Raw genomic sequence first — 20,138 nt, forward strand, 5'->3', positions numbered from 1 at the left:
TATGTATCACAGGCCAGAAAGTTTTACCTGGTTACCTGCATGTTAAGGCCAGTAACATGCACATAGCTAAAGCTAATCTTCAGTCTTGAAGATGCCAAGAGATGAAGATAGATAATTTGCCACTTCTCCTTGTCAATTAATCACCTTCAGTGTTTGGGTTTTTTTTAAATATGGCTCATTTCTGATTTGAATTTGGCTGGTTTCCATTCCCAGCCATTGATTTTTCATTCTGCCTTTTTCCGGTGGATCAAAAATACCACTGTATGGGTGTTCCTCCCCGATGAAAGTACTTATAAGCCACGGCAAAGTCACGGCCTGATCTTCTTTTTAAAGATCCTAATGTATGTCGCCTTTTGCTGTCCAGCATCAAGTGGCCTTTTTGCATGCTCATTAAATCCATTTTAAATGTCCTGTTTGGCCCTGTGTGGTTCGGAGAGAAACTATTTTCCATGGGTGTGGGTGGGCAAAGACAAATCTGCACAGTGTTGACAAGATGCAATGAGATTCATGCATCTGCCTCCCCTCCAGCCACACAAAAGGTGGTTTTGAATCTCTTTTACGGCTGCTGCTGACCTGTTTAACTAATGTGCTGTGAAGCTCCATGCAGTTGCGGGGGGGACATGGCAGTTCGACTCTAATCAAGTGTGCTTTACATCTGTCATTGCCCATGCAGCCAGATCGGGAATGCTTCCATGTACTGAGAGGCAGCCCCTTCCCTGCAGAGCTTGCAATCTAAATAGATAATACTCTGTTTGTACTTGAGTAGCAATTTGAATTAAGGGGTGGTGTGAATTTGAAGCACGTTGGTTATTCTAGAATAAATCCGTGCAATGATATAAGCCCTAAAACTGACCACAGGGAGGTGAAGGGAAGTATTATTGGCCTCATTGTTTAAATGGTGAACAGAGGAGTTAAGTGATTTGCCAAAGTCATGCGGGTACTAGAAGCCAAATCCCCATTTTGTGAGTCCCAATCCAGAGCCTTAACCTCCAGGCTGCCCATTTTGCTGTTGAGATCTGGCAGATGTTTCCAAGCCCTGGCATTGCAATGGCTAAATCAAATGCCTTTCCCCTCCAAACACACGCTCCGTATGTAATGCATTCGGTTACGTGTGCTGTTCCGGCAAGCTCTTCTGATGAGAAATGTCACAATGGAATAATTATATATCGGGGCTTTAGGGACAGTCAGCGTGGAAATTGCCCTCAATGGCAGCTACAGGGTTTATTAATAATTAAAGCAGTGGCTGCTGCGCCTTCCCCTGGATTTGTTTCATTAATATTATATTGTTTTATAAAAACAAAACAAAAGGTTCCTAAGCAACAGCGATGTGCCTCTCGCCGGCTCTTTTTAAAGACAAGTCCCTTCATTAGGGGTTTGAAGCCAATTATGCCTCTGTTACTCTAAGCATCAGATGCGCTCTTTTTCTGACACGCAGATGGCAGAGCCGAAGTTGCTCCTAAGCAAGGCGTCTTTGTTGCCAGGCTCCGCAGCTGTGATGTGTGGCACATCTTTGTACTTCCCTGCCCCTGTCACAGCTCTTCTGCTGCTCAGCTTGCCCCGAGGAAGCCCCAAGAGCCGTCCTACCCTGCTCCTGTTCTGCGTTTGCAGGCACAGTAGCTTTTTCTCTGAGCAGAGACAGCTTTGCCTGCAGAGCTGCCGTCAGCTCTGGGCGTGCCCTAAGATTGCAAGTCAGGAAAGCAGTCGCAGCCTGTCCCATACTAGAGATGGTCTTGAGCAAAGTGGATTGCTGTACGGTCCAGGCCAGGGGCTCAGGATTGTGCTCTGGTCTGCCTTTTGGCATCCAACATGACACGCTTGGGAGCACCATATGGCCGGGAGCAGAATGGTTGCTGTCTTATGAATCATGAGGTGTTATCCAGTAGCCCGGTACTGGAGCTAGGACGTCAGGCACTCTAGACCCAGGGTCTCTTGGGGAGCAGCTGAGCCTGTTTCCCAAGTACTCTTGCACCCCACCTTATGCATCTTATGTATGCAGAGGAGCGATGTTGAACCTCCTTCCTGCAAGTGATTCTCATCCTGGCACCTTTTGCTATTCATTCTGCAGAGGGATGGAGCTGGGTCCCTGCTCCAGTGGTTTGGTTTCATCTCTTGGTCTGTGACTTTGGAAGACAAACGTAGCAACAGAATCATTAGTCTCTTGGGGTTGGTAAGGAGGTGAATCGTAGGCTAATCTTGTTGCTGATGAACAGCTTCCTTGCACCAAGCTTCCTGGAAAGTCTTTGAGGTGTCAAATCCAGGCCTTGTGTAGGCTGCAAACCTGGGGCTGGTTTGAGCCTTACCAAATTCTGGTAATCAGCTCTTGGAAGCCAGCTGTCACTCAGCATTTCCATTTTGCCCAGGTCCGCAAGGCCTTGGTGCAGCATCTGTGTCCATTGCCACAGCTGGGAACTCCAGCCCGCTGCTGGGGCTTTCTCTTTGAAGCAGATCTCTCCTGAGGTCCTTGCATCCAGGTCCTTGCCGATTCTTTCTGCGCAACTTCTCTTGGAGTCAGCACCTTGTGCAGCACGGTCCTGCTCTGCAGCTGGGGCTCCTCCTGGCTCTACCTAAATACAGATGCTACTACACAACTGGGTCTTGCCCTCTCCCCAGCTGCTGGTGGCACAGGCAGGGTGTAGGGAGTCAGGAGGTCTGGGCTCTATTCCAGGCTCTGGTGCTGACCAGCTCCTCAGTGATTTAGCAATTGGGGTGCAGTGGGTTGGGGCTCAGGTGAGGGGAGCATGTCAGCCCCCTGGCTGGCTTACAAAGGACAAGGGACATGTGTTTATCCCCAGATCGAAAAGGTAAAGTGACTCTCCCACCTGGCCAGGAGCTGAAGCCTCCAAGCTGCCCAGCCTAGCTTTCCACTCAGTTTTGCTCAGCCCATGCCCTGTGTGATACAGCCGACAGAGCAGCCCAGTTGTTTTCTGTAGGGTTTGCATTTGCCAGAATGCATCTTGCCCCCTACAAATTCTGGTCTTTGCATTTCTTCCTCAGCACATTTGTCCTTTGGGGGGACTGTGAGGAAAAGACCAGACAGGTCAGGAAGGTCTCTTTACTGCCTTCCCGGGGGAGAGGAGTATGGGCTTAGGCATTGGACTGGTACCAAGGAGAGAGCTGGGCTCATTTCCTGGCTCTTCCTCAGACTGCGTCATGGGCAAGTCAGTTCACTTCTCATTTCCCTGCCCGTAAAATGGAATAATGCTACGCCCCACATAGACACAAGCTGTCAGGGGAGAGGAGGGGAAAGGGAGCTCTTTTGAGCAAGCCCTATGTCTTCCTGCACATCTGCAGTGCTCAGCACGTAGGGGCTTGATCTTGCCTGCACCCTGCAAGCACCACCGTCATGTAAACAGCAAGAAGAACCCTCTACATTTGCTATTGTTGCTGCTCGATTTGATGTTGAGATCTGCCCTTGGGAGCTGTTGTGAGACCAAGGAGCGGTAAGTGGCAACTAACTGTGCATTAATAGAACCGGGTGAATTGCAGCAAGTCGCCTCTTTCAACCAGGAAGAGTAATTGGCAATGACTTCTGAATACCACTTTACACTAACAATATCCTCATCAGATAGCTAAAACAGCATCAAAGTGCCATTCAAACCCCAGCAGTTCCTTTTGTGGGGAGATGTGGTTGGAAACCAAATGGATGGATTGCTATTTTATCTGTCTAGTTCCTTGCATCATAACTGCTGTAGTCTTTTGGCTTATTTTAAGCCCAGAATGGGCATGGACTGCATTGTCTCAGGAGTCTCTGGTTAGGTAGCTGATTTGAATCATAAACCTCTTTCATGGAAAGTGAAAACGCCCCATGCCTTTCGTTGTTGAAGAAGAGTGGAGGATGTGGTGCTTCTGCAAGGAGCTGCGATGAACATTGGTGGGTTCAGGCTATCCATGTGGGCAAGATTTGTGTTTGCAGTTTTTATGTACATGAGCTTTTTTTCTGCAGCATCTCTATAACCTGAGTGTTTATGAAGCTGACCTGGCCTGGGGGACCCATGCAGAGGTAGGGTAAACTTCATGCTCACCCAACAGCCTTGATTTAAACAAAGACTTTTTTTTTACAAAAATCTAGTTGGTCTAATAAAAATTATCACCTCTACTATGAATTCTGATTCTTTTTGATTAAAACAAGTATCCTCAGATGAGGCAGCCCAAGGAAGTGTTGTCTGTGTATTCTTGAACAAAGTTAGATCAGGGCCCCCTGGGTTGGGGCTACAGGCAAGTAGTAAGAGGCTGTGAACTTTCCAGGGCTCTTGGTTCCCAACCCCTGCTCTAAACAGACAAGACTGTACAGGGTCGGAGAAAGGAAGCATCTTTCCCACTTTCCAGGGAGGGAACTGAGGTACAGAGTTGTTTTGGCTTTGTCTTTGCTATGAGAAAGGTATGCTCTTAACCTGTTGATTAAATCAGAATTGATTAGCTACTTGAGGGGAAAACTGTTTTTTACTGGAGTGATACAGCATGTAATTGAAGAGCACATGTTTTTGCAGTGAAAGTCTAGAAGATGCTGGTGGTGTTTTAATGCAGCACCATTCCAAGTACTTTTCTTTTCTTTGTGCTATTCTTTTTCGATCCTTAAGAGCAAATGCTTCTGAATTCTGAACAGGTGTTAGAACAATGTCTGTTGATTACACAAATAGGCACAGGTATGTGTGAAGCCATTCACAGTTTGCTTGCTTTTTTCCCCCAGCTGTATCAAGAGACACGAGGTGTGGAGTTATTAGCGACTCACACACATGCTTCACCTCCTCTTCATTCATTTAGCAGGTGGGTCTTCTAATGCCCAGCAGCACAAAGAAACACTCCTATGCTGAATAGAAAGAAGATCTTTTATGGAGGCTGTTGGATATAGATGGGTCCTGTTGTTCCCTTGTTCCCCCCATAGCCCCCAGAAGGTGCTGCCTAGGTATCTTTGAGACCTGGTCACAGAAGTGGGCTAAGTGCTGCCTGAATTACAGGTTATGGGCCCAGAGAAGAAGTGTATTGTTAAGTGAGTTTTTGCCTTTGGGAGGGTGGTGGCTGGTGAAATGAAACCAAGCAGACGATGATGTTACCTCAGATGGGGAGGAAGGAAACTCAATGAAAGAAGGTACTATTTGGGTTCGGCCTGCCAGCAAGCTGACAATGTATTTTACCCTCCCTAGTTCAGCTTGAAAGGAATCCTTGTGCCAGTCACAGAGGGTGCTCGTGGTACAATGCAGGTGTCAACAGCAGTGCCCTCGGCTAACAAAATACTGCAGTACCTGCCTGAGCTTCCCTTAGGGCTTGCCCAGGGTTTGTGGCCGAGCAGAGGAGTTCAATATCTGAAAAGTACACAGCTTTCTCCTGCTCCCTGCCTATGTAACCAGTTTGCACGGCTCCTCGTGCTGAAGACTCTTGACTATGATGCACAGGCTCTGTTCTCTTATTGTCTCAGAGTCGGGATCCCAATCTGCCGTACGGAAAATGACACATTGCTTCACCCACCATCTGCCAGGTAAAAAAAGAAAAAAAAGCAGGGTTGGGAAAGTAAAGTGACCAATTGTAATACAAAGCCCACCATCACTTCACCCTCAATTACAAGGAGGCTGGGAGAGGAAAGAACAAATCTGTCACCAGCCACTCCACAGCTCAAAGGCTTCAGAAGCAAAATCTTCAAAGGTTCAAGGAGTCTGATCTACCTCCCACTGAAGCGAAGGATCTTTCTGTTGACTCGAGTGGAAGCTGGGTTTGATGAAGGGCCTTATACATGGGAGTCCTTGCTGATCCATCATGCAGCCTGCAATACCATCTTTTTAAATAGCACGTTGCATTGGAAACCCATCGGATATGGTGCACATTTCCAAAACAGGCTTTCCCAGTGGCAACAAAAGAGGCAGTTGGGTTTTGGCCAAATTGTTTTGCTTAAAATTGCAAACCAGAAACTGGCCCTTGGGGACAATGTTGGAGAAACTGGAGAGATCTAGAAGGCAAACTCTGAGGGTGGTGGGCAGTATGTCTGTGTGACCCAGAAATTATTGAGAGGAAAAAATGACCCTTTGTAAGAGTAGTCTGTGCATCAAACGGGCTGCGGTAGGAGGAGAAGGATGGTTCAGAGGTAATAGCTCTAGTCTGTGATTTGAGAGATCTGGGTTAGGCATAAAATCACCACGTTTCTCCAACACCTCTCTCCTTGCAGTCTTTGGTTTTTAACTTGACTGGTGTAAAGTATCTTTGAAACATTATGTCAAAGACATTTCCTTTTCTCTTATTACAGGCTGAGGTTTATTTTCTAATTTAGAGCCTATTCCTCTGGGATAATGTGTCAGTCTAAATCCTCTTCCACTGTGTCATATGTGGACATTTTAGATGATAACTTTCCCAACAAAGAACAGACTGATTGCAAACAGGGCTTTTTCTTCTTAATTGGCTGGAAGCCATCACTTCTTTTAAATTAATCTTCTGGAATAAAATAACTTTTTCTAAAAAATTGAGGAACTTAAAGCCTGGCTTGAAGACGCTGGGAGCAGGGGCCAGTGGGCCAATTAGTGTTTTATTTTATGAGAATTTAATCTCTTTGCAATTCTGAAAAATCCCACAAATGCCCAGCTTCTCCATTGAGTGTCTAGATACCTTTCAACCTCTGCCCCTTAATGTGGCTGTTTCATTTCCCTATCTCCAAAGAAAGTATAATAGCACTTCTCTACTTCACAGGGTTGTTGTGGGGATATAAAGACTACCTAAAGATCAGGAGCTGCTGGGATGGGATGTCAATGGAGACCATACATATACAGTAGAAAATGCGCACCCCCTGGCAGAACTAGACTCTGAGAATGCCTCCAAAATATGGTTTTCTTCACTTTTAGCTGCCAAATCCTAATGCGTATTGGAGCAGATGGACCGCAGCATGTTTCTTGTGATGAAAATGTCATGTGGCAATGTTAACAGAAGACAGCCATGGTTAGTTGCAGTCAGAAAACACAGGAAAATGTTGCTCAGAGGCTGGAAGTCCAACTCGAGAGGGGTGTGTTTCTGTGTACGAGAGAGGGAAAGCTCGCTGCGGAGGTTGGGGTCTTGCCTTGTCTGTGAGCGGGCGATGTTGTCCTCCATTTCTACTATTTATGGACATCACCGACTGGATGAGTCACCTGCACCCTACATTTAAACACTGATGTGGGCACTTTTTTCCTGTTATTCCCTGGTACTGTCCTGCCTGCATTAGCTTACATGAAAAGGCTGAGGGCAGATCTACTGAGAAGCTAACTCCCTGGTGTAACCTTAGCAAGGCCCTCCCTCCTCCAACCAGGATGTCTCTGCAGGTGCATCATCTCCCCCAAACTTCTCAAATCTGAACCGGCGATGAAAGATGTTTGAGGATCTTAAAGCAAGGAAACATGGGAACTGCTGGACTGAATGAAACCTGTAGTCCAGCTATCCCACTAGTCTGACAGCAGCCTGCACCAGATGCTGCTTTGGAAGGTAGTGCAAGACACCCTGTTGTATATAGATGTGATGAGATTAAGATTTCATTGTAATTCCTAGTGGTCAAAGATTGTCTTATGTGGTCTGAAGTTATGGAGGGAACAGTTCCTTTTTCTGAGTTGAGGGCAGCTGTTGCAGAGGTGAGTCATAAGAGCGCCCAAAGCAATGGCCCAGAGAAGGGTGAACTTCTCCATTCATTCCAGTGAAGGGGCAACTCCGAGGGCAACCATGATAGTTTAAGCGTTACCATTGTTGCGTTCCAGCTCCCGTGGGAGAAACGACTGGGTGTGATGGCTTTTGGGGGTGCCACAAGCAGGTGGTAATTTCAGGAGATGCCCCATTCTTTCACAATCGAGAAGAAGTTGCCAAACCCAGGCTGCGCAGTAGAGCTGACCAGATGCATTTGTGCGCTGCTAACTGTCTGCACAGTCTACAGTGAGTGCTGCCTCACTGTTTGCTTTGGTGAACCAAGTACTTCCATCTTTTTCTCCCTCCTGCCACACACCCACGTGGAACCAAATTCTTGCATTGCTTATCCAGAAGCTTGGATTCTCTGTGCTCACAAAAAGTCATGTAAGAGTGGCTCAGGTACCTCCACAATGGAAATTTCCCCTTGCAGATTTCTAGGAGAGTTGAACAAATCCCATGCTTCCCATGCCAGGAGAGGTAAGAAGGAAAGACAATATTTTTCCACTGTCTAGTGATGTATATTTGCGTCTGCCATCCAGTTGCTGTGGCTGATGTACATCATCTCCCCTCAAAAACCACAACCAAGCCAGCCCACACCCTCAATGAAGCCTGTAAAAATTGTAGAAAGACAGTTCTTTTCCCCAAATTCTCCTGTTGTAATTGACCCAGCTGGATCCAGACACCTATGGTTACATCTCTTCCAAAAAAGATGTAGCCCTTCTGGCTTTCACACTTACTCTCCTCCACTTCCTTCCCTTCCCTTTTCATTTTCCTTTAAGCATTGTGTTAGTCGTCAATAAAGCAGGGCAGCTCATTAAAAAGTGCTCTGTGGGGGTAAGTGCTGTGGCAGCACTGCTGCCCCGTTGTGCATGTTTAGGTACAGGATCTGCCTTTAGAAGAAGCAGGGAACTGTATCTTTAAAGCCGGCCCAGTGCTCTCTTGATCTACATCGCATCTGTTCTGTTGTCCCCATGTTTTTATACGACCCATAGATCTGAGCACCTTCCAGCAGCACAGTAAGCAATATGCCCAATTCACGTCGTGTGTGGTCTATTCTTTTCTCCTCTCCGCAGCGGGAGAGCAGCACTTGGACAGTGCCGTGCTTTCTGTTTTGTTTGGGTGGTTTAGTGGGTCGATACGTACAAGAGGATAAATGGGTGGTTTGTCCTACCTTGCTTCCAACAAATCAAGTGACTGTGGTGATGGGAGCATGTGGAGTCCCTCGGTGAGATTTCGCACAGCGATTGATTCCCTACCACCGACTGTGGTACACATAGAGATGTTGAATGTGATGAGGTCCCTCGGTGAGATTTTGCACAGCGATTGATTCCCTACCACCGACTGTGGTACACATAGAGATGTTGAATGTGATGAACTAGGAAGTTTGTCCAAGTCTGAGCCTGGGCTTGTGACTGTTAGGCAGAGACCCAGCCTGGTGAGTTGTGTTCTGCATAAAGGTGGGATGAAATATTGTGGCAGTATCAGCACGTGTAACAGCTGCAGACTAGGGAAAGGGGGACCCTAGTAGTTTTCCATATTGCAGTGACCTGATCTGTCCAGACTGGGAGAACTGCTTGATTACTCAGGACATCACTTTTCCCTAAGATCACTGGGAGCTCCCCCTGGGCATGAATGGTCACCAGTAAAGCTGTATCCCATGCACATAAGGCACAAATCTGCTCAGTAGGGTCAAGGGGAGTTTTGCTGGGGACTTTTATAGGAGCAGCGTCAAGGATTTCCTCATGCTGTGATGTGTGCTGATAGTGGTGATGTGTGCTTTCAGTGAGATCCTTTAGCCTCTCACTAACTCATTTAAAGAACTGAAATGCGATCTGTAGTGTGTCAGGGCACCTGCCACTGCATCTATCTCTGGTGCCTGGCCATGACTTTATCTGAGAAATCTGGTCATCCTTCTGTTTTTCCATTCCTGGATGCTGCAAAGACTAAAAAGCAACATCCTCTCATAGCTAATCCCCAGGAACAGCCTGGTGAAGAAGAGCAGCTTCTGCTATTCCCAGGATAGCAGAACACAAGCCCAGGTAGCAGATGCTGTTTTTAGATGATATAAGTTTATACTGGTTCCTGCAGAACGTAGTTGCATGGGTTTTAATTTCAGCTGTCAGTGCAATTAGCAGACCTCATTATACCCCAGCATTAGATAAGGGTACTGCTATTATTATCCCTGCTGCATCAATGGGCAAGTGGTACAGTGAGTCCACATCAGTGGTAGGAATAGAGTCCAGGTCCCACCCTCCCTCTCTGTTATGTGGTTAGGGTCAGTAAGTAACAATCTTCTCTCTGTCTGTCAGGAAGAACAGACTTGGAGGAGCAAAGCGCTCATAATGTCTTACTCCTTTTTCCAGGTGTGGTAGAAGCATGTCTTCTGCACATGCTCAAACGCAGAGCCGCCGGCTTCCTACGGACCGATAAGGTGGCTGCCCTCTTCACCAAAGTTGGCAAGACTTATGCGATAGCTGGCGACATATGCAAGAAGGTCCAGGAGCTGCAGCAGCAGGTGGAAAGCAGGTAAGGCCAAAGGGCTGGCAGTAGCACGAGGGCGATGCGCTGAGTAGATAGCAGGAAGGTTGAGCTGTTCGGAAAATAAGGCATATTTTGGTGAGATTCTTTTGAAATTTCAGCTACTCTGAGCTGGTTACAAAACTATGGAGAAAAAATCCAGGTTTTTTTGTCCATTTTTGAGAGTTTTTAATGAGTTTGAGGTAGAGGGGTAGAGGCTGAGAATGGAGTTTGTGCTTGTTTCTGTTCGTTGTGTCTGTTGCAGAAGTACCATAGGGATCCCAGGCAAATACTACAGCCCCCACTTTGTACCAGGTGCTATAGAAACAAAGGACAAGAAGCCTAGCCCTGCCCTGCCCTGCCCTGCCCTGCCCTGCCCTGCCCAAGGAGACTCAGTCTAGGTGCTGGAACAAGATGTGACAGATTGGTGGGGGAGGAACAGATAACAAAAGGAACAGAGGCTCAGCACAAGAGCAGAAACCTGACCTTGTTTGTTGCCAAACCAGTATTGGGTGGGATTGATGTGGAGGTACTGTAGAAAATATTTTTAAAAGGTGAAGAAAGCTCCTGTTTTGTCTTGGTTTTGTTTCACTTCCTTTGTATTCTAAGGGTTTTTTTTCTTGATCTTAGAAATTAAAGCTTTCTTGACTAGTCTTCCCTCCCTCCCCTCCTCTCTGATAACTCTATTCCTGGTGGGAAAACTGGTAGGATTACGACCTCATGGAAAGGATGGAGGGAGACCTGATGCAATGCATCATACCTGGGAGGAGGGAGTAATGTGCTAGACCTTGTCTGGACACACTGGGGAAGCTGGTACATCCCCATTGGTACTTAAGGCCTGTGGTTACAGTCCTGCCATTACCTCCCTGCTGGTGTCATCTCAGCAGAGGTGTCTGCTTGCATGGAGCTCGTTCTAGGATCATGTCTGGTGTGAAAATTAGACTGACCAATGAACATGATGGAGAGTAATGGGGAAGAGCTGAAGATAAGTCAGGAGGAGCATTGAAGAACCTGACTAGTTAAGCATGGGCTGAAAGAGGAATCTCCTTGAGACCTACAGACTGAAGCCCGAGTCTTTATGGACACATGTGGTTGTGTCTGCTGTGAGCAGCTCCAACCAAAAGAACCAACCACTGTGTATGGAGGGAAGCCTGGGCATAGGATTCTGCTGGGTCCAGGCCCTGGGGTTATAAAGACAGTAGGGAAAAGAAAGGGCCTTCTCAGGGGATGGTAGAGCCCTGCGCCTGGTGAGGCGGTCAGGTCTAAAGAGATTCTTTGCATCTCCTAAGGACTGTAGGTCTCTTGATTTAACAAGATGAATCACTGACTAGAGCTCTGCTCTTCCTTAGGCTCCCAGCAGGCCTGACTTGATGGTTTTGAATCATTGTAATGTATATTTTTATGTTAGCAATTTTATCCCAGCTCCTCTTCCTTTTTTCTCTAACACTTGCCTTTTTTTTTCATTATCAAATGCTTCCTCCTTTGTATTCTTAATAAACCCTTCCCCTTTTCAGTCATGTTTGTTCATTTGTTGCCTGTTCAGTTAGTTCAACAGCCTGCCTGGTCCCATTCATTTTGTCCCAGTTGAATATTTGCAAGGTAGGTGCTTTTGTTAAGCTCATGCCCCTTCAGTTAAAGGCTGGAAAAGCTCTCGGGCCACAACTCTGGCCACACCAGAAGAGCAGATGAGACTTGAATTTTGTAATTTCTCTCTGGATAAAAATGAGCAGAAAGGACAGCAGTAGGGCTGTATAAAGTACTGGCTGCAAAGGCAGTCTGTTAATAAATACCCTTGGGTATGGATCCAGTTCTCTGACTATATAAAATCAAACAAATTTGGCCCTCCTATTATTATTCCTGAGGTCCAGATTCAGGAAAATGTCCTTATTTAGGGACAGTGCCTAAGTCCCACTGATGTCAGCAAGGGTCATGTATCTACACGTTGTCTTGATGTGGCATTATTGGTACTTATTAACATATTTTCTTGCATACAGCACACCCCAGATTATAACACGCATCTTTTTTTTCTTCATTCTTCCTTTTAAAAACAATTTTCCAGAATTATGGCTGCATAAAGCAGGGGCAGAACCTAATCTTTAGTTGACTCATCTTCCTTTTATTGCTTGACTAAAGCTGAAACCCTAGCTGCTGCTAAAGTCTGATCTTCATAGGTAGATCTATGATTTTGAAAAGAGCTAAAAGACCCAGGGCTGTGAACTAGGAGGAGACAGGAGCAGCTAGGAGATAGGAAAATTGCCCTAAGAAAGTTTAACTTGATTTGTGGAACATCAAAGACAGTTAAAAAGGAGATGTGCTCTTTAACACCCGTGGAGTGAAAAACAGTGAGCCATTAAGTCAATTGACTCTCTCAACTGCCTGAATAGTAATGCCACAGTTGCTGCACTGTGGAGCAAGAATCAAAGCAGGGTGCTTCTGTCTCGAGCAGAAAATCAGCTTCTCTAAGTAACACATAGACCTCAATTTTGGGGAAGAGGTGAGTATGTCTGTGAGAAAATATGGTATTATTGTGGTTATACCTTGAAGGCCCATCACAGCCCTAGGACCCTGTAGTGCTAAGGACTGTGCGAGCGTAAAACAGAATGATGCTCCCTGCCCTAGAGACCTTACTACAGTCTCATGGATTTAGGCTCTATATTTAAATGATTTCCAGACTCAGGCCTGGGTCTCATACCCCATGCAGGTGTGACCAGGCAGGAGCATGGCACAATAAACCAGTTGAGCTTTTTTGTCTCTCTTTAGCCCTCCCATGACTCAGGCAGGTGAATCATTTAGGGTTGCTAGTCTGACTCTACCTGCCTTTTCAGTGGATGCACAGAATGGAGTGGGGGTAGGATACTGCTGTGAAGGAAATTCTTGCTGCCAGCTGCAAGTGTAACCCTCCCCGGGCATTGCAGCTGCCACTGAACTATGGCTTTGCATCATTGCTCACTGTATAAATCTGGCCCCTGGTTGTGGGGCCAGGGGAAGCCTAGCCGAGCTATAGGCAGCAACACGTCCCCCCACAGCAGCATCCTGCCCCCGCTTTGAAGGATCGGCGTAAAACTAGGTGGGGAGGTCAAGGACAAATAGCTTATTTTGGGTCACCTCTCTGCATGGCAGAGCCTCAAGGCAGGACACAAAACCACTTTCTTTTCCCCTCTGCAGGTCTCCTTTAAGAAACTGGGAAGCTATAGGCAGCAAGCTCAGCTCCAAAGAACAGGCTGTGATTCCAACACTGTTCAGGTCACTAATTACATTGACAAGCAAGTATTTGGCTTGTAACTTGTGAGAAATCAGGTTTTTCCTTGGACCAGTGGTTCTTGGGGCAAAGGAAAGGTTTCAAATGATTTTATATGAGTTAAGGTCGCTTGCTACTGATCCAGGAGATGCTGCTGGCAAGGCTCCTGGTGTAGGAATGCGTGTGTTAATGAGGATAATCAATATTTGGCTGCCAGGCAGCGGATGCTGTAGTAGCAAGGTAATAAAATCATAGAACAGTAGAGCTGGAGCTGGTCCCTTTTAGTCCAGCCTTTGCTTAAGGCAGAATCATCCCTGTCTGAATCATCCTAGACGTGTTTGTCTAACCTCATCTTAAAAACTTCAGGAACACCCATCGTACACCAGGCATAACACCCAAAGCATCAAAACCAGCCTTTGACTTACCATAAATAAGAAAGGGGGACAAGGGCACTGTCAGTGTCCTGCCACTGCAGGGACAGGAAGTAGTTTGTTAATGTGCTGAAGCAACCATGCTCCCCGGCCTGTGAAAAGCTTGTTATCGCTGCGCAGGGGTACTGCGCAGAGCAATACATGTTGTGGGAGATGCTCAGTGTGGTAGGAGAGGCTCCTGTGGGCAGCTGGCATGTTATCTGGAAAACATGACGCAAAGCCTTGTAAAACTATTGTGGCATTAACCTGCGTCTGTGCAGCGCACCAAAGTGCTGCACTTGGTGACCTGCCTGGCATTCTCTGTACCAGGATGCCAAGAAATGGCATGATGGGAGGGTGGAGGGAGGGTAGAAGGTCAGGGCTGAGCTGCATAGGTATGGCCCAGTGCCTGCCCACACTGCGGCATGCTGTTGCTTGTCTCTCACCTGTCAGATTCACCAACAGTTTGTTTATACGAGAGCCAGGAACTCTGGCCAGAAAGTCTGCACAAGGTCATTGATCGAGTGAGTGCTGCTACGGGTAAGAATAACCATACAAATCAATACAGAAAACCAGAGCAGTTTTCCACCTGGGTATTCCAGCATACTGGTTTTGAATGTCTGTGTGGTGTTGTCCTCCAGGGGTTTATGCAGAGGGCGACTGAGCATGTCATCAGATTTAGGTGCCTGACTGCCAAAATAAGCCAGGGACCAAGTTTGTATGAAATCCCAGGGCGTTTATACACATGCTGTAGGAGTGGAGGGGGTAGGGAGGAGGGACTCTTTAATTAGAGTGGCTCTCAGAGCTGCTCTAATTAAAGCGTGCGAAGCGTCTTGTGTATCAGTGTCCCCGCATTGAAAAATGGCAGCGGGGGTGCTTTAACTAAAGCTTGTCGAATGAGCCATTTTTCAGCGTGGGGACGCTGATACACGAGATGCTGGAGTCTGCTGGAGCACGGTAAATCAAGTCAGAGCAGATTCGATTAATCGAGTCTGCTCTGACGTGTTGTAATTACAGTGCATCGGAGCAGCCTTGCTGTATAGGCACCCTCAAAGACCAGGGTGTTTTCACTATTGCAGATATTTTCATGGCTCTTTGCAGGCCTGCATGGTGCAGTGCTGGTGCAGTGGGATATGCAGTACATTAGCAGCTGTCGTGTCCAGAAAGCCAAGAGTACTGACCGGTTCCTAGTTGAAATGATGCTACTTGCTTCTTGCATGACTGCTAAGTAACTGACTAGTGCTGAAACTCCTGTCATGTTCTTCAACCCTTATCAGCCACTTAAGTATGTTCCCCAGAATCTATCCAAAGGCAAGAGCCTTCTGGTTTACAGCCTGCCTCTTCAGGGACATGTGGTCAGTGTAATATATGATGCGTGCAGACTTCACACAGGATTGTACAACACCATTGCTCTTTACTTGGTGTAGTGTTTTTCCACTCCATTTTTACCAACTCCCTACAGACTGGCTACAGGAAATATATTCTCCCAGATCCATCCAGCCTTCATAGCCTACTTATTGCTTCATCTGTTGTACCTAGTCTGGGGAGCCATCCGTACAATCTTGTCAACAAGTGGAGGATGTCATATATATAGTGGCATTCAGTGATATGGCAATACCAACTTTACAGCTTTCACCAGACTCTGTACAGTGTCACTAGATCCCCAAAACCATCACAGTACTTAGCTCCATTTCTCAGTTGTGTTCTTGAGATATCAGAATATCCCCATTTCTCAATCCCTGTCCAAGAATGAATTGGGAAACTATTGGAGTGCAGGAACTTAGTGTTTGTCTTGTGCCCAGGGTCAGCTTGGGCCAACTGACGTTAAAAGACAAGGACAGACAGAAAGTATGAAAGAGAGAAATTGGCCAGATGTATGAAGGCTTTGTTATTTGGTAATTGGATGGGGGCGAAACTTTAAATAGATACAGGGTTCATTTAAAAAATAAAGCTCCACTGACTTTGAGTCAGTGTTTTGACAGATTCCAAGCTTATGAGCACCCACAACTCCCACAAATGGTGCACAGCTCCGTGTCATATCCGGCCCCTTGTTTGGTAAGAAGTAGTTCTCACCAGGCTTGGTGTAAGGGATTGACATGCAAAGAAAAAATCATTGGGGCACACGTTCTTCTGTAGGATGCATAGCTAAGGCCAGAATTGTTTTTGAGAGTGGGGAGAATAGGTGTTAATTGTGGACTTGTTTCTAATTAGAAACTTCAGTTATCCCTTGCCACTGGAGCTTTTTTGGCATTTGATGAAGAAGCAATGCCCAGGCAGTGCACTTTGTCCAGTCCCTGGGGTTTGCAGTTCACTTCAGGGCATAGTGATAAGATGATAGCTTGAAAGCTAAGGAGAAGGCAGTTTGCAACTGCAAGTGCTCCGCGTGGCTCTGAGCATGTTGGAGCTGGTGACAAGCACTGTGCCTCGTGTGGTAACAGCCTCTTGTTGTCTGTGCTCACAAGGAAAGTTCTTTGAATAAAACCAGCTGTGGCCTTGTTCATCTGAATCCTTCTGAGACTGCCTGACCTGGCAAGCATTCAAGAAGCAATTTGGACCACTGAGAAGCACAAGCTGGGCAAGCGCTCCCTTTTTTCATTTGGCAGTCGTAAAGGGTGGGATGGGGGTTAAACATTTATGAGCAGATTTTGTGGACCTCATCAGAGCTGAGCAGAGCCACAGGGCAGCAAGCAAAGTCCACAGAAGGGAACTACAGACTTCTACATGGCTGCAGTTCCTTACGCAGACACTGCCTTTTGCTTAGCAATTCCTGCCTTGGCTGATATTTGGGGAGGCCTCCCTTGGCATCCAACCCTTCATGTGGAAGCTGGCCCCGCTCCTGGCACCAAACAGCCGTAAGTTCCCTGTTTCATTAAGTGAGAGCTGTGACTGCCTTACATGGTAGGGAACAGGCAGGGGGTCTTGGCTGTGAACAAGCCCCCAGCTGGGAGTAGTTGTTCAATTACTGCATTCCTAGCACCGCAGCCCGATACAGTCTGTCTCTTCGTCATCTTGTTGTCGTCTTGGGAGGGCGAGGGATGGGATGTCATTGCCAAATGTTAGTGCAGAGCTCCATGGATATGCAGGGTGCTTCGGAGAGAGAATCAACCCACCCAAGAGGTGTCAGATTTAGGAGCAGGGCTCATCCTAGGATGCAGGAGGAGAGACGTCAGGCTGAAGCTCCTTGGCTGCATAACTTATCCGAGTGACGTGCATCCAGCTCTGTGCCTATCTCCACCACTGCTGGTGTTCAGCATCTGAGAGAGAGGTAGTTGGCTGTGGTAGTCTGAGGTCAGGCAGGGTAGATTTGCACCTTTATAGGAGCAGGAGACCAAGGACCCTCACAGATAGGCACTTTTTGTGCCCCTCTTGTCGCCCCACAAGGGTCAGCCACAATCTAGCCTTGCGTTCTTAGCCCGTGTGAAAGATCAGGGACAACAGGTTTGCACGGGCCATTTTTCTTCGTTCTGCTGGAGGCTGTATTCAAAAAGAACCCAAGGAAAATTAGGGTCGAGTCAAGCCACTGCAACAGGACTGCTGCTAGGAAAGGAGCTCGTAGATGCCTACGGAGACAAGCACCCTCAGCATTGGCCATCTGCATTTGGGCTTTGCTCTCCCAACAAAGCCAGGCACATGCTATGATTCAAGAGCTGGAGGGTTGATCATGAGATGGAATCATTTCTGGCGTAGTTCACTAATGCCCTCCAGGGACAAATCTGGTCCAGCTCATCTAATCAGTTTAATGACCTGCTTTCCTGAGATGAATCCCACTTTTCATCCTGTCCTGAATGGTCTGTGCCTTCGACAACCCCTGGAACTCAGCTCTTCATCCTTTTCCCTATAGCTCTGCCCAAAAGGGCACTCTGACCTCTGCATTGCTTTGCTGCCATGTTGTTGCCAGCCAAAGCCCACATGCCTGCTACCTCCCACCATTGCCCTTATTTCAGCTGGGCAGCTCGGTGTGTCTCCTGAGTTTTGATCAATGGTGGCTGCGCTGCCAGAGCCATTTGGGAACACGTACCATCCACCTTGGCCTGAATTTATGGTTAAAGATGTAGGTTGAACCCACTGGTTCTCCCCACAAGTCACTGGGATGTAACCCTAAATAACAAAAGAACCCCTGACACTTCCTTCAGGGACACCAAAGGTTTGAGGAAACTTTCACAAGACTCAAGCTCAACTACCTTCCTTTCTTTCCACTGCTATACAGGAGGCATGAGTATATTGCAGATCTTCCTGTAGCTCGTGCCTACCTGACTCATGGAGGGTTTGAATCTGTTACAGCATCCACTAGAGAGCTTTAACTCCTTTACTCCTTTGCTCAAGCAGCAGCAGCTCCTGCTTTCAACTGGAGGTCCGTGTTTCAGTGCCTGGTGCGTCAGCCAAGATACACTGTTAACAAAGCCCTTTGGGAGCCTTGACAATGAAGGATGCTGTTGAAATGTAACTGATGAGGCTCCAAATGTTAATATCTGAGTGTCTGCTTGGTATCCTGTCTCTAGCCTTCCCTGCAGCTCTCCAGTGATGGAGAGGGGCATGCAGCTATGTTTAGTTAGGAATAAACATTTTTTTTTTCTTTTTGCATGTGGGACACTTGCTTCTCTGGCACACCTTGAGCTTTGCTGCTTTCTGCTCTCTGATGCTGTCGGAAATGGGCTGGAATAACTCTTCCGGATTAGATGGGCCTGCTGGGCGTTCTCTTCCTGCGAGAGCGGGCAGGAGGGGTTGTCTCCATAGAGCCTTGGATTTCGCGGGGGAGTTAAAGAATTGAGTGTGCATCGGGGTGTTTTCTTTTTAGCAAATCTGCTAAGACTGTAAGAAGTGACTTGTCATTGTGGGGGCCATGGTACGTGACTGTTCCCCTTGAGAAGCCTCAGAGGAGCTGGATTTATATAGCATACAGCTTCTGAACATCAGACCCCTTTTGATGCATCAGCCTGGTCACACCAGATTATTAAGCTACATGGTTCTGACTTTACACTGGGCTGACTAAAACTCTGGATCCCAACCCCACAAATCTTTGATGCAACATAAGAATGGAGCGAGTCATGCTTGGACCTGCGTCTGTCTGATGCGCGTGTTGTAGCCCAGCCCCAGTGCTTACCCTTCCATCAAAGAGTGGGGAATCTCCTTTTGAAAACGCAGCTGCTTAATTTCTGTCATTTCCCCTCTGTCCCTTTGTAGGAAAAATCAGCCAACTGGCCAGGAGTCCCTCAAGAGGCAGAATTCAACCACAAGCAAATCGCCTGTCCTGACACCTCAGGCCATCAAACACATCTGGGTCCGGACGGCGCTGATCGAGAAAGTGCTGGACAAAATTGTGCAGTACATAGTGGACAACTGCAGGTAACGACGGGACCAGACAGCCGGAGCGGTATGGATTTGTCCATCTAGCCAATGTGGTATGTGTTTGCCCCTGGAACTTCATCAGCCTGCTGCCCGTGGGCCTAAGCACTGTCAAATTGGGTTGCAAAAAGCAGTTCCACAACAGGTTTGGTTTTGAAAACACTGATGACTTCTCAAATGTTTGACAGAATTTCAGTCTGTGACTGAGTTCATGAAGGAAGGGGAAAAAAAGCTTTATAAGCCATGCAGATAACGAGGGAATTTATTGGAGACACTTCTATGGCTTCAGACAAAGGATATGGTGAACATCCTGAGGCTTGATTTAGATTAGTCACAAACAGATGGTATGCCTCCACTCAGTAATGATGCAGCTTGCTCTAAAGCTGTTCAAACAAGTGGTTACATCCCAGGTGAGATGTCTTTGGCTGTGCAAGGTGCATGGTACGTGGGAGCGTATATTCCCAAAGTTTGGATTATGTTCTCCTTGGCAGCAGGCAAGTAGGAGAATTTTCCTGGAAAGTAAAAGCGTGGTGGTCAAAGGATATTATTCTTTTGGTGGCATCTAATCCTAGTTTGTTTGGAGAGGGAAGTTGGGTGTGTTTTGGAGACAGCCTGGAGTGTCTGGCAAAATGTCCCAAATGAAGATACTTTGGTCCAAGACCTGCTTTCTTGCTCTGCTGTACAATTTTGCCAGTGATTTCTGCAGGTGCAAGTGGTAAAGGAAGCTCTCACAGTCTTCCCTCCCAGCTTACTAGAAGGCATGAAGCACACCACACTTCTGGAATTATAATGGTTACTCCTGCAGCCTCTGGGGCTGCACTTGGCTAGGTATGTAACTAGTCCCTAATGTACCAAGAAGTACGTTTTGGCGATAATGACCCAGGAATTATGCAAGAGGCAAGAATTTTTGTAGGAGGTATCTTTGATTGGACCAAGCGCATGATTCGGATAAAATCACACAAGCTTTCCGATGCAAGGCACAGATGAAGCAGGCCACTAATGAA

At 47.0% G+C, this 20,138-nt stretch overlaps 1 protein-coding gene across 8 annotated transcripts in view; it reads left to right on the forward strand.

The window, feature by feature from the left end:
- SGSM2 (small G protein signaling modulator 2) overlaps window positions 1–20,138 on the forward strand; it is a 109,727-nt gene that overhangs the window by 53,054 nt on the left and 36,535 nt on the right. For 6 of the 8 annotated variants that reach the window (XM_019493376.2, XM_019493378.2, XM_019493377.2 and 3 more), the window contains exons 3-4: window positions 9,990–10,152; window positions 18,973–19,134. In XM_019493376.2, coding sequence (XP_019348921.1) covers window positions 9,990–10,152; window positions 18,973–19,134 — 325 coding nt within the window. Of the gene's footprint in view, window positions 1–9,989; window positions 10,153–16,497; window positions 16,644–18,972; window positions 19,135–19,169; window positions 19,191–20,138 lie in introns of those variants that run through there. The other 2 variants (XM_019493380.2, XM_019493381.2) reach the window with 2 other exon arrangements.

This window comes from Alligator mississippiensis, chromosome 14, assembly GCF_030867095.1.
Source record: "Alligator mississippiensis isolate rAllMis1 chromosome 14, rAllMis1, whole genome shotgun sequence".
NCBI classification, from domain to species: domain Eukaryota; kingdom Metazoa; phylum Chordata; order Crocodylia; family Alligatoridae; genus Alligator; species Alligator mississippiensis.